The 17,025-nt window shown below is 42.9% G+C and overlaps 1 protein-coding gene and 1 pseudogene across 2 annotated transcripts; both read right to left on the bottom strand.

Annotated features, from left to right (window-relative positions):
- Positions 1 to 1,227: 1,227 nt before the first annotated feature.
- Positions 1,228 to 3,390, bottom strand: LOC310632469 (disintegrin and metalloproteinase domain-containing protein 20-like; the record flags this gene model as incomplete). Its single annotated transcript, XM_083349688.1, has 1 exon — positions 1,228 to 3,390. One exon carries the CDS (start codon positions 3,388 to 3,390, stop codon positions 1,228 to 1,230), a length of 2,163 nt encoding a protein of 720 aa, XP_083205814.1.
- Positions 3,391 to 14,836: 11,446 nt separating this feature from the next.
- Positions 14,837 to 17,025, bottom strand: LOC310632419 (disintegrin and metalloproteinase domain-containing protein 20-like; annotated as a pseudogene). Its single transcript has one exon. The product of its transcript is annotated as a disintegrin and metalloproteinase domain-containing protein 20-like (transcript).

Below are 17,025 nucleotides of genomic sequence, written 5' to 3'. Positions count from 1 at the left end.
GCATTTAAAATGCATTAGCTAAAACATGGCTTTTTAAAAGAAGAAACAACTCAAGATGAGTCCTATAGCAATGGATCAAGGAAGGAACAAATCCTTGTGCAAGAACATCTGCTGTATTTGGAGCTGATTCACTGGTGGACTGTCTTCTTTCTTAATAGTCTGGATCTCTGATGAACATAAGCACAATTGTCTATCCCTGGAAGCAAATGGGAGGGTTGTCCAATGACGATTGCAATTAAGGTGCAAAAGGGAGAGGGATTGTTTGTGTGGTGCATTTCAGTATGTTTTGGAATGACTTATCTGGGTCAAGTGTCTTATAGGTGTTCTGAGAAGGAAAGAAAAAGGAAGGAAGAAGCAATATAGTTCCATTTCTTTTTTGAGTTACCATTATAAATTGACTGATTCTTCCTTCTGGGTGAGGGCCAGAGGAGGAGTTGGTGGTAGATGAATGAAAAGCTCCTCTAATAGATGAACAGCAGCAGAGGAGGGAGTCTTTGAGACTTCATTTATATGAATGTGTGGTTCTCTCTGTCTCTCTCTGTCTCTTTTTCTCTGCCTCTTTCTCTTTGTGTGTTTGAAGGTATGTACCCACTCTGTATGTTTGTGTGTATGCTGTGCGTGTGTGGGTATGTTTTGCAGTGTGTGAAGAAGTGGTAGCTGGGTACACTGATGACACTGAGAGCTAATGTTTCCAGTGGAGTGAAAACCTAAACAACCATTTATTTATTTAAAACAGATCAATCAAAGTAGACTGAATAACACAAAGGACCATGCTGGAGATGTCTTTCTCTCATTGTCACTGAGTAGTTTCAAAATCCTGAATGTCCATAATTGTTCCATCAATAATTGTACCAGGGCAGAGTTAGAAAAGGGTCGGTGGGCAGTGCTCTGATGTCAACCCAAATTATCTAAAAACAACAATGTCTCTTGATCTTTCTTTGCCATCCAATGTACTATTGATATAGCTGGCTATTGCTTGAGGTATCTGCAGTTCAGATGCTTCATTTTCAAGGCTATCCTGCAGAGTTATTTTTTGTTAGAAATGAGAGATTTGGCATAGATTGGAGGGTTTCTTCTCCTTCAAAGAGAACAAATTGTCTGGGAGACATTTTAAAAACACTGAAATTTTAAATTTCTTTGTTTTTCAAATTATTAATTCCTGAGCTGATACTGGATGTGTTGTGCATTCTTAGCAAGGGTGAGTTATACTACTGTTCCTTCATCTTTTTATTTCATAGCATGGACACTTCCCTGAAATCTTCCAAAACGGTTTCTCATTCCATCCTTGAAGCATATAACCAGGCAAGTACAAACAATTGTGAAACACAATGCACACAGTATTCCAGCTACAGCTGAAGTTATATTAGTGTTAGACTGTACCGTAACAGGAGGTGGCCCACTGTCTATGCTACCTCCATAGCCTGTATTGCTACAGTCTGGAGGGGCCCATCCAACATCACAGTGACAATGCTCAAGAGTGTTACATACTCCCCGATTGTGGCACATTATCTGATTACAGTCAGATTTCAAAATGGACACATTAACACAACTACCCTCAATACACATCATGTTATTGCCACAAGGAACACCATCTCTCACTGCTCCAATATCATTCAACGTCACCCCAGGGTGGTAGTCAGTGCCCCAGCATTGATTCATTCCGGTGGAAGTATGAATTATTGTACTGTGATCCTCCAAAGAAGGCATTTGTATATTTTTACACTGGATACGGCCACACAGGCTATCCCCAGGATTACATTTCTTGTAAGTTCCATGTTTGAGCCCACAGTTGCCAAAGCGATCGCCCTTATTATTCACTTCTCGGAAACATACTTCAGAAGCGATTGTTGCTTCCCTACCGAATATCATTTTGCACTGCATATCGTGTGTTGTGCAGTTCCCATGATAACAATACACACCATCATTGCACACAGCACCATCTTGCACATGCACATCTTCTGGACAGTGCTCTGAAGTCCCATTACAATATTCAGGAAGATCACAACTACTAATTTTTTGTCTGCAAACAGTTCCTTGTTGACGATATTGGCATTTAGCACAGCACAGTCCAAAGGCACAAACAGCAGCAGGACGAAACCTACAATTAGCTTGACAGCAGGGATCTGACCTGCATTGTGTTTCTGACCCACAGTCACACTGCTCTCCATTTTCCACTATTTTGTTACCACAGGATTCAAATTTAAAAGTTGTGTAAGTGTCTGGTGGGACAAATAAACAGTCAGTGTTTCTATAGGGGAAATAATCCTTATAACTGCAGTTACTAAATTTATCAGTCTCTGCTGCATGTGGTTCCATAATGCAATGACGCTTTCCACAATGACAAAATTGATCATCATGTTTCATTCCAAGAATGTGGCCCTGTTCGTGGGCAAATATGACAGAAATGAAAAACAAACTGAAAGTTCTATAGGATTCAATGGCACTTGCCCAGTAACTGTTACATATAGTTCCAACATATGCAAGTCCTACAGTTTCCCCAAAATGCTTGTATGCAAATAAGTGACCAACATCATTTTCTAAAATTTTAAGCAGATGGTTTCTTCTCCATTCATTAAATAAGAAAAGTGTGTTTTCTGCTGTTGGGGTAATGTCTATAAGGTTGTTTTGTGACCAGATCATTAATCCTGCTATTGACAAATGAACAGAAAGGGAATCATAGAATGAATTTGCAGTGTGGACAATATCTAGAACTTGCATAGTAATAAAAGATTCATTTTTGTGAAACTGCAAATATCGCTCATGATCAATCACAATTGCCACTTTGACATATCTCGTATGTGGCCACCAGGATTTCCCAAAAACTTGTTGGTTTGCAAGATTCTCTGTTTCAGAAATTATGTCCTCTTGATGGCGCTGCTCTTCCTGCCCTACTCCACAAGTCATCCGGACAGCCCCTTCCTCTACTTCTAACCGAAACACCACGTGTTGAAAGGTAGAAGATTGCTGGACTGGTTCAATTTCATAGGTCTTATTTTCGATTTGCAAGAGACCTCTCAGTCCTCCTGAACATGTACTGAGGGTGACTCGAGAAGAGGACTTTCTCTGTACAAATCCATGGTAGAAACAATCGTCCTTGATAAAAGGGTGATCCACCTGGAGATCTCCTGCTGTATCATACGTGAAGACAGGAAAGACCTTAGGGATGAAGTTCCTTCTTTGCCTGAGGAATACCACATGGGGATTCCCTTCAATGGGCAGGAGGTAGCTGACATCCTGGGGTTCCTCTTGCCCATACTTGGGAGACAGCTTCCTTGGGATGATCACGTCGTAAGAGGCATATCGGAAGCCCTGAGGAGGTGCCTGTCTAAAAGCTGCATGTTGCATAATCTTAAGCAATATCACAATCAAAAATGACAGACACGTCTTCATTTTTGCAGAATGAGGATAGAAACTAACCCTATTCTAGAAAAGTAATCTCAACTGGGGCGGGAACAGGGGAATTGATAGTGTGTGAGGGAGAGAGAGATGTTGGGACAGACTTAAACATTTGAAAATGAGGATTCTGTACATAGCAACGGAAGATGTGATAGATTTTGGAATGTAGGCGGAGTTTAAAAGATCAAATATAGAATACAACAGAAAAGCAATGTTTATGAAATGTTACTAGGTTGACTCATTATTTAATAGCTTCAATTTCCCAGGATAACCCCCATATTGCTTTAATACCGTTTGTATCTTACTGCTGTCTAATTTGCCTAATAGCAATGAATTGTTTATTTCCTTTAGTTGGCTCAAGGTGTGAATTGCAGTGTATTAGTTTATAATTTCAGTGGGAAGTGAAGTAACCTAGCACATCATGAGAGGTCTGGTTCGTAAGCTCAAAGCCAATAAAATGCTTACCCTTCTAATTTCTAATTCAAGTTTATTTGATTTTTCTCTCCTTTCACCCAGATTATTTTTAGCCATTAAAAAAATAGCCTGAGGATTTTTGCATAACAGAAGGCCCAGCCTTAGCCTTTAGAATTTTCACCATCATTTAATTGAATTAAGAAGAGACAGAGACAAAGACAAGAGATCAGAATGTCATTTTAGATAATGCCAGATCTTCTAATTGAAAAGGGGGCTACAACCTACCAGGAAAATCCTCAAATTTGTAACTTAGATGTACTAGTTAGGTCTGAAGACCTGGTATGAAAGATCATAAACCACTGGAATATCATTCAGTTTTTCAGTACTTTAAACAGAAGCTAGGCATAGAGGGAGAAACTTGAATTTATTGTCTAATTTTACTGCTGTTTTAGAAATAGGAAGGGATGTTAGGAATGACTCTTAATAACCAAGAGAATATTTGGGGATGGAAGTTGTATGGTGTCTGCAGAACATAATTCCTATACTTGAAATACTTTTGTTTTCCAGGTATTTTCCTTAAAGCCTGTACTTGATGAAATTTACAAGCATTGTGGGGACAAAATGTATTAAAGACAATGCACTCTTTTTGTGGACTCTTAGCACAAAAGCTCCAGTTTAAAGGCTGATCAGACTGAACACTTTCCCATTTTCAAAAGGCTGGAGAAATATACAGAAAAATGGCAAAAGTATGTATCATTTGCACATGTGCCATGTAAAAAATAATAATGTTTTCAGCCTACTTGAAACATCAACAAGAAGAATTGTCATGTTCAACGAAGTCTGCATTGGATACTACAGATTCTATGCATCTCATATTGAGTGGGGTCAAAAGCCTACTAAAATAGATAATAAAAATGAATGTTTTGGTCTCCTTTCTTTTTAACTTTTTATAATCAACTCTTTCCAATGTTCTGTAAATGTTTTATTTCTATGTGCCTGTTGATGGCTGATTTGTCTGAATACCAAATTTCCAAGAATCCCCTTGCACTTTGAGAATTAGCTTGCTCTAGAATACTGTTGTTTGCCCATTCAAATTATGTATTGTCTTGTATCTGTCCATGTGTCATGGGATTAAAAGGTTTTCATTGTGCCCTCTCATAGCTAGTTGGTGTTCATGGATGTGCTCTGCTAGTCTTTTGCTGTCTATCATACCTAGCTGTTACAGTATTTACCCTGTATATTGTAGATGACTCCTGTTTTTTTCCCCTTCTTCTTGGGCTACTGGGTCTTTTGGTTTATTTAAAGTGTTTTGGAGGACTTTAGTTGATTTATGTGCTATGGTGATACCCTGTAACTAGACAGTCGTACCAATGTCATGGTTCCAACAGACAGAGATGAATAAAGCAGAACTCCAAGGCTTGCAAATTCCTCAAAGAATATGTTTATTTGTTACAAAGTATCAGCATGTCAAAAATAAAACCAAGTCTGAATACACAAGCAACAATTCCCCAATACAAAGTTAAATGTCCCACCCACAAAACTATGTAAGCAACTACGTTCACCCAATATAATTATTTGGTGGGCTTTTTATGAAATGCCCAGTCTCATCTCAGGAGCAGCCAATGACCTTGGTTCCCATGGGACAAACAATTATTTTGACTAGTGAAGCACCTGGGCAACACTCCCTCTGTTCTATGTGGCAACCTCAAATGAGAAGGAAAATGGCTGCAACCATGTTCATTTGTAAAGTTGACAGTTGGCCGCTCTCAGAAAGAGTCTCCTGTAGGAAAACAAAAAGCAGTTTAAGTGTTCCCTCGAGACTTGTGAGGATCTTTATCGTAAAACTTTATTATTAATCTATCTGCTTTAACATTAGTACATTTCACCCATGTAGCTTCTGAAAGGGGGTAGCCTTTCCACTGAACGTGTTACTGTAACTTTCCCTTGTACAACCTAGAATCAAGATTTTGTTTTATTTCATAATGTGTTCCCCCCTCTACCATATTGCACCCGGCGGCTTCTTAGGGACAGGTCTCAAAGAGGATTCTGACACAGGTTTTAACAGACTGCAATGAAACACAGGGCGAACGTTTCCCAACAATCGTGGAAGTTTCAGTTCTACTGTGACAGAGTTTATGATCTTAGTGATGGGAAAAGGACCAAGGAATTTTGGACCCAATTTCCTACTGGGTAACTTTAACCTTAAATACTTCATTGAAAGATAAACCAATTGCCCAACATAAAAAAGCTTTTGAGGGGAGCGTTGTTTATCTGCTTGGTCCTTGTAAACCTTGGTGGCCTTGATCAATGCCTTCTTCACCCAAACCCCCTGGAAGGATGTTACCCATTGGTCCAAAGTCTGGGAAGTAGGAGGCTTCTGTGAGTACTCAGGTGTGGGCACAAAATCACAACCTGTTACTATTTTAAATGGGATGAGTCCAGTGCTACTGTGCACTGTGTTGCTATAGGATACCCCTGTGAAAGGCAGGAGGTCAGCCCAATTAGTCTGCTGGTAATTTACATAACATCTGAGGTACTGTTCCACCATTGTGTTAGCTTTCTCAGCAGCTTCATTAGTATTCAGATGGAAAGCCAATGAAAGTCCCTGGATGGACCCAATCAGTTTAACAAACTTTCTCCAGAACTTAGCAGTAAACTGGACCCCCCCCCCCGTCAGAAATAATCCACTTTGGGGCAACATGGAGTTGATATATGTGTTTCAAAAACATCTTGGTTAGCTTCTGGGCAGAGGGGAGTCCTGAGCAAGTGATGAAATGCACTTATTTAAAAAATAGATCAATCACAGTCCATATTACAATGTTTCCCTTGCTTTCAGGTAATACCACTATAAAATCCATGGCTATCTCCTCCCAAGGCTGGGAAGGGTCAGCAACCTGTTGCAACAATCCTGGGGTTTCTCAGGATGCCTCTTCATGGCAGCATAGGTGGCACAACTCTTAACATAACTCTCAATGTCTTTTTTCATTCCTGGCCACCAAAATTGCCTTACCACCAGATGCAATGTCTCCAAAAATCCAAAGTGATCTACCTGCTTAGCGTCATCACTCCGTTGCAGTGCTTGGAGTCTGAGGCCATCTGGGAGGTATAGCTTGGTACTTTTCCAAGCTAGTCCCCCCCTTAGGGTTAGAATAGATTTGTTGTCTTTAAACCAGGGATCAGTCTCTAACTTCTTCTTCAATTCCTTTAGTGAGCGATCGTCAGGACCAGCAGGGGGTCTCCGTGTTTGTGATCTGGTTGTTATCTGAGAAGCAGACTGTGTCAGAGGAATGTTGTTGTTGTTAGCTGCGAAGTCGAGTCTGACCCATCGCGACCCTATGGACAACATTCCTCCAGGCTTTCCTGTCCTCTACCACAGGGGTGTCAAACTCAATTTCATTGAGGGCCACATAAGCATTGCGGTTGCCCTCAAGGAGCCGGGTGGGCATGGCCTGGGTGGGTGTGGCCTACTGGGTGGGCGTGGCTAGAGTGCGTATGGCCTACTGGGTGGGCATGGCCAGCTTTACATCGTTCGCATCAAGGGTCCCTATGGGGGACTGGGCAGGAGTGGGACAGATCTGAGGGTCTCTGGGCCGGGGCCAAGGCAGTGGGGGCTGTTCTCTCACTGTTTCCAGGATGGCTTCGTGGGCCGCATGAAACCACTTCATGGGCCAGATCTGGCCCCCGGGCCTTGTGTTTGACATGTCTGCTCTACCATCTTCTGGAGTCCATTTAAGCTCATGCCTACTGCTTCAGTGACTCCATCCAGCCACCTCATTCTCTGTCGGCCCCTTCTTCTCTTGCCCTCAACCTTTCCCAGCATTAGGCTCTTCTCCAGTGAGTCCTTCCTTCTCATTAGGTGGCCAAAGTATTTGAGTTTTAGCTTCAAGATCTGGCCTTCTAAAGAGCAGTCAGGGTTGATCTCCTCTAGGACTGACCGGTTTGATTGCCTTGCAGTCCAAGGGACTTGCAGGAGTCTTCTCCAGCACCATAGTTCAAAGGCTTCAATTCTTTGGCACTCAGCCTTTCTTACGGTCCAACTTTCACTGCCATACATTGCAACTGGGAAGACCATAGCCTTGACTATACGCACTTTTGTTGACAGGGTGATGTCTCTGCTTTTTAGTGTGCTGTCTAGATTTGCCATGGCTTTCCTCCCCAGGAGCAAGCGTCTTTTAATTTCTTGGCTACAGTCCCCATCTGCAGTGATCTTGGAGCCCAGGAAAATAAAATCTGTCACTACCTCCATTTCTTCCCCATCTATTTGCCAGGAATTGAGAGGGCCGGATGCCATGAGCTTGGATTTTTTAATGTTTAGTTTCAACCCATGTTTTGCACTCTCCTTCACCTGCAACAAGAGGCTCTTTAGTTCCTCTTCACTTTCTGCCATTAGAGGAATAATGGAGTTAATTACTTCCTCTTGGTGGCTCTTGAAGAGGGGCATTCTGGATAAGGCATGAGCCAAAAAAAATTCTTATTCCCAAGAAAATATTTTGAAGTGAAATTAAAATGGTTGAAGTATTGAGCCCACTGAACTTGTTGTGAGGATAATTTACAGGGGGGGGGGTTCAGACCCTCCAAATTTTTGTGATCAGTCCATACCTCAAAAGGTATTCCCTCCCCACCCTTCCAGGAAGTGATGCAATGTCAGCAATGCCTAACAAACTACAAAAGCCTCTTTCTCCCAAACAGCCCACCTCCTCTCCATGTCAGTTAATTTTCAGAAAGTGTAAGCACAGGGTTGTAACTCCCTCCCATTTGTGTGTGGGTTTGTTTTTGGTAAGAGAATGGCATCCACGGCCACATCACTTGCATCGGCTTGAATGATGAATTGTTGTTCAGGGTCAGGGTGCTTAAGGACTGGTTCAGCTGCAAAGAGTCTGTTTAGTTTTTCAAATGTGGCCTGGGATTCTAACGACCATTGCAGTGGCTGACAAGGTTGGGGTTTTCCCCCTCCTTTTCCTGCTTTGTGTAAATCGGTGATTGGCATGGCTATTTTTGTGAAAGAGGGAATAAATTGATGATTTAACTTATATGCAGAGCACATCATGAGAAAGGCAGGGCTAGATGAATCAAAAGTTGGAATTAAGATTGCCGGAAGAAACATCAACAACCTAAGATATGCAGATGATACCACTCTAATGGCAGAAAGTGAAGAGGAACTAAAGAGCCTCTTGTTGTGAGTGAAGAAGGAGAGTGCAAAACTTGGGTTGAAACTAAACATTAAGAAAACCAAGATCATGGCATCCGGCCCTCTCAATTCCTGGCAAATAGATGGGGAAGAAATGGAGGTAGTGACAGATTTTATTTTCCTGGGCTCCAAGATCACTGCAGATGGGGACTGTAGCCAAGAAATTAAAAGACGCTTGCTCCTTGGGAGGAAAGCCATGGCAAATCTAGACAGCACACTAAAAAGCAGAGACATCACCCTGTCAACAAAAGTGCGTATAGTCAAGGCTATGGTCTTCCCAGTTGCAATGTATGGCAGTGAAAGTTGGACCATAAGAAAGGCTGAGCGCCAAAGAATTGAAGCCTTTGAACTATGGTGCTGGAGAAGACTCCTGCGAGTCCCTTGGACTGCAAGGCGATCAAACCGGTCACTCCTTGAGGAGATCAACCCTGACTGCTCTTTAGAAGGCCAGATCCTGAAGCTAAAACTCAAATACTTTGGCCACCTAATGAGAAGGAAGGACTCACTGGAAAAGAGCCTAATGCTGGGAAAGGTTGAGGGCAAGAGAAGAAGGGGCCAACAGAGAATGAGGTGGCTGAATGGAGTCACTGAAGCAGTAGGCGTGAGCTTAAATGGACTCCAGAAGATGGTAGAGGACAGGAAGGCCTGGAGGAACATTGTCCATAGGGTCGCGATGGGTCGGACACGACTTCGCAACTAACAACAACAAAAGTTGGCAAAACCCAGAAACCTTTAAAGCTGCTTTCGGGGACGGTGGGGTTGGCAGACTAGTACCACTTTTACTTTGGTGGGTTCCATCTCTATCCCCTCATTTGAAATCCAATTCCCCAGATAATCAAGGCTTTTAACAGTCTCTTTAACACCTCATGGACCAATTTGATGTGTTCATCCATGGTTTCAGTGTAAATAAGGATGTCATCAAAATAAACCAAAACCCCCTTGTATAAATGATCATGGAGCACTTGATTTATCAATTGCACAAACACAGCGGAGGAGGGGGGCTGCAGTCCAAAAGGCATCACTTTAAATTGGAAGCACCCCAAAGGACAATTAAAGGCAGTTTTCCACTCTTCCTCCTCCTTAGTCCAGATCCAGTAGTAAGCCTCTCTTAAATCCAGCTTAGTAAAAAAAAATCCTTTAGCCAGATGGACTAACATGTCCTTCATCAGGGGGAGGGGGTACATATGCTGACCCCATTGAGACCTTTAAAATTCACGCATAATCTAAGAGATGCATCTTTCTTTTCTTCGAATAGCATGGGAGCAGCCACCCATGATTTGGATGGCTGAATAAAACCCCAAGCTAAGTTTTTATCAATGTACTCTCTCAGTTCTTTCATCTTTCTGGGCACCATAGAGTACATCTTTGGTTAAATTCATGTGGGCCCCTGTTTTGGGCACTACTAGCCTAGCAGGAATGGCAAAAGAGGGAATGGGCTGACTCACCATGGGGCCCTCCTCGCCTTCCTCCTCACTGTCATATGGTGCTGGCATCTACTGTGGCTTGGATCAGGGTTTGGCCTCGAGCTTGGTGGGAGGGGAGGCCTCGACACTTGGGTCCTGATGTGCCCAGTTTGGGTTTCTTTCTGTTCCCCCTGTAGGAGCTCTTCATGGCTTAATGGTGGTGACTGGCACGCTCCTGGGTAGAGGGTTAGGAGCAGGCACTCCACCACATGGTGACACATCTGAACACACCGGTAGCACTTGATAGGAGCCCTGGCTGGTGCTTGGGAGACCCTGGTGGCTGCAGTGGCTTGGGGATGTCAGCTATAGAGGCATTTCTCCTGGACACACTGCAGTATGGGTTCGGTGGTGCTTGACTTTCTGGGACAGTCCAACTCAATGTCCAGAACCATCACCATGCATTACTACTCACACAGTAGATTAGGAAAACCTCGAATGATGCAGGCTTGAAGCAAGTCACGATCTAGCCCCTACTTGAAATAGTTGATCAGTGACCGTTCTGGCCACTGCCTCAGCTAGCTAGCAACTCTTCTGAATTCACGAACGTATTCCTTAGTGGATGACCTCTTTGCTTCAGGCAGTGGATCTCCTTCTCGGCCAGCAGGGCTCAGGATTCATCTTCAAAATAACCCCTCAGTTGCTCCATGAATAGATTAATATCATGCAATTCAGGAGCCCCTTCATCCATGGAGGTTGGGCACTCAGTTGGCCGCTTCCCCCTCTAAATTTGTGACCATAGCATTCACCATCATAGCCCCATCCGGATAGGCATAAGCATAGCAATCAAAATTAGCCCACACCTGATTTAGGAAGAAGGTTAGCTTCTCAGGGTCCCCATCAAATGTAAGCTTGATGGGAGGTGGCTCAAACCTCAGCAAAGTGGCCTGCACCTGCTGCTGGGCTTGGGCAGCTTGCTGGTCCTGGGGGCATAGCCAAAACACTCTCCAGACCTCTCTTGGCTGGGCTCTGGGATTGGAATCCCGAGGCTGCGGCAATGGGCTTGGCGGGGATATAGGGCTTGACATCACAGCTGGCTGGGGGATGGGTGAAGCAGCCCGAGCTCTGGTGGTTGGGCTGGGACTCCAGCAAGGGCGGGGGAAAGAGATGGGTAGTTCTTGGCATGCCCCCACCCCATGGCACCTACCTCCTAGGCAACAGGACTCGTATTCTTTACCTCCAGCCTGCCAAACTTCTCCTTCAGCTGTTCAAGCGAGGGGCTATGAACTGTGGACTGAAATCTCCACTCTTCAGAATTGTCCCATCTCATCGACCCCTTTCCTTTCTTGCTATCCACAGATGAAGAACCCTGGGATGGCAGCAATAAGAGCTCCTCTCCATTAGATACAGGAGTGCTCCTGTGCTAAGGAGCTGCCTCAACTTGGAAAAAGGTCCACTAGACTGTAGCTTCTTCCTGTGGTACCAGCTTCCCAGGTTGGCCTTCAGCTTCAGCCAAGCCCCTGCCAATGACACCTCCTTGGTGGCTTGAGCACCAGCTTGTGCTCCGATAGCCTGAGTTTTGTTGCAGCTAGCAGAGGTTTCACTTTTCTCCTCCATTTGGAATCTTTGCTGAGTCTTTACTGCTCTTCCAGAAGTGAGTGGGTAGGCTGTTGGGACCCAGCACCCTGAGAGTTTTATGAGATTTGGTTTAATGTCATGGTTCTGACAGAGACATTACAAAAGATTATTTTGACTAGCGAAGCGCCTGGGCAACCCCCCCTCCCTCCGTTCTATGTGGCAACCTCAAATCACAAGGAAAAGGGCTGAAGCCATGCCCATTTGTAAAGTTGACAACCAGGTTACCAGGTCACCAGCAAACTGACACCCAGTTAAGCAGGGATTAAACCATATTAAATAAATGTTGAAAATATAATCTCATTAGTGGCTGTAGCAAAATTGTCCAAACTGACTCAAAGCAACACCATGAAAAAATTAAAAAAATCGTACATTGGCATTTATGTGAAAAGTTCAGCTTGACTGTTATCAACAGTTACTAGGACCATATACCCAAAAAAGTTTTAGAAAAGTTGCAGGTTGAGATCTTGTGGGATTTTAAAATACAGAGCAATACTTGAAAGTATTACACTTATTGGACTTGACACCACAGACTGCAAATTCCCCCTCCCACTCCACTTTACTTCCTGGATTCAGAAGCCTGCAGTTAGAACCTGCCCAAACAAAACTCCATGATGTTCACTGTATGAGTAGAGATAATCATCATCATTGTCATTATCATCATCATCTTTTGATTATTTTCCTGTGATGGTTGGGTTGTGAATTGGTGGAACTATGGCACTGTTGCACAGTTCTTTGCACATCTACTCCAAATTCCCTCCCTCCCAAAAAGCATATGTATAAATACTCTTTCCTTATTTGCTGCTCAGGTCTGTGGCTTTTCGGAATGAACTTGAATGATTTACCAATTTTTTTGGAGGTAAAGCTTCCACAAGAGCCTAAGGGGGGGGGAAGCATCCACAAGGAACCACTTACAACACAAGTTTTATCCCTTAGTCTTTTTGTAGAGAGGTTTGTTTTTTCCCATAGTTCCTTGTGGAGAATTTTAGTAGCAAAGATTGGGAAGAGAACCCTAAGACTGGCCCCCATCCAGTTGTCCAAATGTTCATTCACTAGCCTGCAACAGGAATGGACTGGCAGGTACTAAAGGTAAAGGTAAAGGTTCCCCCGCACATGTGTGCTAGTCGTTTCTGACTCTAGGGGCTGGTGCTCATCTCCGTTTCAAAGCCAAAGAGCCAGCGCTTGTCTGAGGATATCTCCATGGTCATGTGGCCGGCATGACTAGACACCAAAGGCACATGGAACACTGTCACCTTCCCACTGCAGTGGTCCCTATTTTTCTACTTGCATTTTTACGTGCTTTCGAACTGCTTGGTTGGCAGAAGCTGGGACGAGTAACAGGTGCTCACTCTGTTACGCGGCACTCGGGATTCGACCCGCCAAACTGCTGACTTTCTGATCGACAAACTCAGCATCCTAACCCACTGAGCCACCGCGTCCCTTTGGCAAGTACTAGGACTGATAAAAAAAACCAATTCACCCACCCTCTTTTCATGACCAGGAATAGCTAGTCTAGCTTACAGGGTATGTGAACTACCCTACTGGCAGTACTAAGTTTGTGTCATCCACTCCTGCTTCACCCAACATGACAGATGAGTGAGCTTCCTCCAGGCATTGGACATGTTTTTACACATGAAGAAGGAAGGAAGAAGCAACATGGCTCCATTTCTTTGTTGAGTTACCATTATAAATTGACTGATTGTTTCTTCTGAGTGAGAGGAAGGAAAGGACCCTTCTACCAGATGAAGAGCATCAGGAGAGGAATCTATGAGAGTTTGTTTATATATATTGTACTGAGTGTCTTTTGTGTGTTGCAGTTTCTAAGTAGATTGTAGATCAGTAGACTGATGACCTTGAAAGCTAATGTTTCCAGTGGGGTAAAAGCTTAAATAACCTTTTATTTAAAACAGATCAATCATACTAGAATTGGGGAGAAAAGCTATAACTGAATAACACATGCTGGAGATGCATTTCTCCAATTGTCACTGAGTGGCTTCACAATACTGAACGTCCATAATAATTTCATCAATTATCTTACTGGGGCAGAGTTAGAGAAGGGTCGGTGTGCAGAGCTGTGTGGGCAGCCCAAATTATCTATCATCAACAATGCTCTCCATCTTTCTTTGACATCCAAAGTTCTGTTGGTATACTGTAGCTGTCTATTGCTTGAGGTATCTGCACCTGAGATGCTTCATTTTCAAGGCTACCCAGGAGAGTTCTCTTCAGAGGCCCATTGATGACACTGCAGGTCAATCCACAACCAGACTCAATCAAGCAGCTTCAGATGATTCTGAAGTTCATTATGAGCCCACTCAAGTGTTAATAAATGTATTTATCTGGCTACAGAGTAAACCTGTTATTCATTGTATGTGTAGCAGATTTTTCGGTCAATGGTTTTCTGAGGACAGGAAGAAACATTCTTCAATTTTGATCAATCCTGGAAAAAAATGCTCTGACTTTCAGCAAGAGAGTCAACAGGTTTATTCTATTTGGCTAGACCAATTCTTAGTGAGAATAAAAATATTCTATAATAAAATTAAGTAGTAAAAGTGCTGATGGGTTTTAATTGTGCTTTTTTGCTACTACAACCTCCTGCATGTTGATAGGAAATAGGAACCATCACACTGGGACAAGCAGTGTCTGGATTATCTCTTCCTCCTAGACTTGGACTTTGAGGTTTAAGCTACAAAATTAAAACAATTTAATTGCATAGATTGGAATTCCAGGTGCCATTTTTTCTTTAAATTGACTCTTAAGTCCTTTGATTATACTGGATGCGATGTGCATTCTAAGCAAGGGTGAGTTACACTGGTTTTCCTTCATCTTTTGATTTCATAACATGGACTCTTCCCTGAAATTTTCCAAATAGGTTTCTCAGACCATCCTTGAACAAAATAACCAGGCCAATAGAAACAATGATGAAAAAAAGACACATAATACTCCCACAACAGAGGAGGTTTTCATATTAGCTTTACCCTGTACCGTAACTGGAGGTGGCCCACTGTCTATGCTACCCCCATAGCCCTTATTGCTACAGTCTGGAGGGGCCCATCCAACATCACAGTGACAATGTTTCAGAGTGTTACAAACTCCCCGATTGTGGCACATTGTGACATTACAGTCATATTTCAGAATAGAAACATTGACACAACTACCCTCAATACACATCATGTTATTGCCACAAGGAACACCATCTCTCACTGCTCCAATATCATCCACCTTCACCCCAGGGTGGTAGTCAGTGCCCCAGCATTGATTCATTCCGGTGGAAGTATGAATTATTGTACTGTGATCCTCCAAAGAAGGCATTTGTATATTTTTACACTGGATACGGCCACACAGGCTATCCCCAGGATTACATTTCTTGTAAATTCCATGTTTGAGCCCACAGTTGCCAAAGCGATCGCCCTTATTATTCACTTCTCGGAAACATACTTCAGAAGCGACTATTGCTCCCCTACCGAATATCATTTTGCACTGCATATCGTGAGTTGTGCAGTTCCCATGATAGCAATACACACCTTCATTGCACACGGCACCATCTTGCACATGCACATCTTCTGGACAGTGCTCTGAAGTCCCATTGCAATATTCAGGAAGATCACAACTACTAGTTTTCTCTCTGCAAATAGTTCCTTTTTGATGATATTGGCATTTAGCACAGCACAGTCCAAAGGCACAAAGAGCAGCAGGCTGAAACCTACAATTAGCTTGACAGCAGGGATCTGACTTGCATTGTATTTGTGACCCACAGTCACACTGCTCTCCATTTTCCACTATTTTGTTACCACAGGATTCAAATTTAAAAGTTTTGTTAGTGTCTGGTGGGACAAATAAACAGTCAGTGTTTCTGTGGTGGAAATAATCATTATAACTGCAGTTACTAAATTTATCAGTCTTTGCTGCATATGGTGCCATAATGCATTCACTCTTTTCACAGTAACAAAAATGTTCATCATGTTGCATTCCAAGAACGTGTCCCTGTTCGTGGGTAAACAAGACAGACATATAATACAAACTAGGAGTTCTATAGGATTCAATAGCACTTGCCAGGTAATTGCTACATATAGTTCCTACATATGCAAGTCCTACTGTAGCCCCAAAATCTATATATGCAAATAAGTGAGCAACATCATTCTTTAAAACATCAAGTAAATGATTTGTTCTCCATTCATTAAAAAATAAAAGTGTGTCATCCGCTATAGGGGTAATGTCTATGAGATTTTTTTGTGACCAGATTACTAAGCCTGCTATTGACAAATGAACAGAAAGGGAGTCATAGAATGAATTTGCTGTGTGGACAATATCTAGAACTTGCATTGTAATAAAAGATTCATTTCTGTGAAAATGCAAATATACTTCATGATCAATCACAATTGCCACTTTAACATATCTCGTATGTGGCCACCAGGATTTTCCCCGAACATCTTTGTTTCCAAGATTCTCTGTTTCAGGGATTATGTCCTCTTGATGGCGCTGCTCTTCCTGCCCTACTCCACAAGGCATCCGGACAGCCCCTTCCTCTACTTCTAACCGAAACACCACGTGTTGGAAGGTAGAAGATTGCTGGACTGGTTCAATTTCATAGGTCTTATTTTCGATTTGCAAGAGACCTCTCAGTCCTCCTGAACATGTACTGAGGGTGACTCGAGAAGAGGACTTTCTCTGTACAAATCCATGGTAGAAACAATCGTCCTTGATAAAAGGGTGATCCACCTGGAGATCTCCTGCTGTATCATAGGTGAAGACAGGAAAGACCTTAGGGATGAAGTTCCTTCTTTGCCTGAGGAATACCACATGGGGATTCCCTTCAATGGGCAGGAGATAGCTCACATCCTGGGGTTCCTCTTGCCCATACTTGGGAGACAGCTTCCTTGGGATGATCACGTCGTAAGAGGCATATCGGAAGCCCTGAGGAGGTGCCTGTCTAGAAGCTGCATGTTGGATGATCTTAAGCAATATCACAATCAAAAATGACAGACACGTCTTCAT

The sequence above is a fragment of the Vipera ursinii genome, assembly GCF_947247035.1.
Source record: "Vipera ursinii genome assembly, chromosome: 1".
NCBI classification, from domain to species: domain Eukaryota; kingdom Metazoa; phylum Chordata; class Lepidosauria; order Squamata; family Viperidae; genus Vipera; species Vipera ursinii.
Note: the sequence above shows the minus strand (reverse complement) of the source record. Positions and strands in the feature narration are given on the sequence as shown.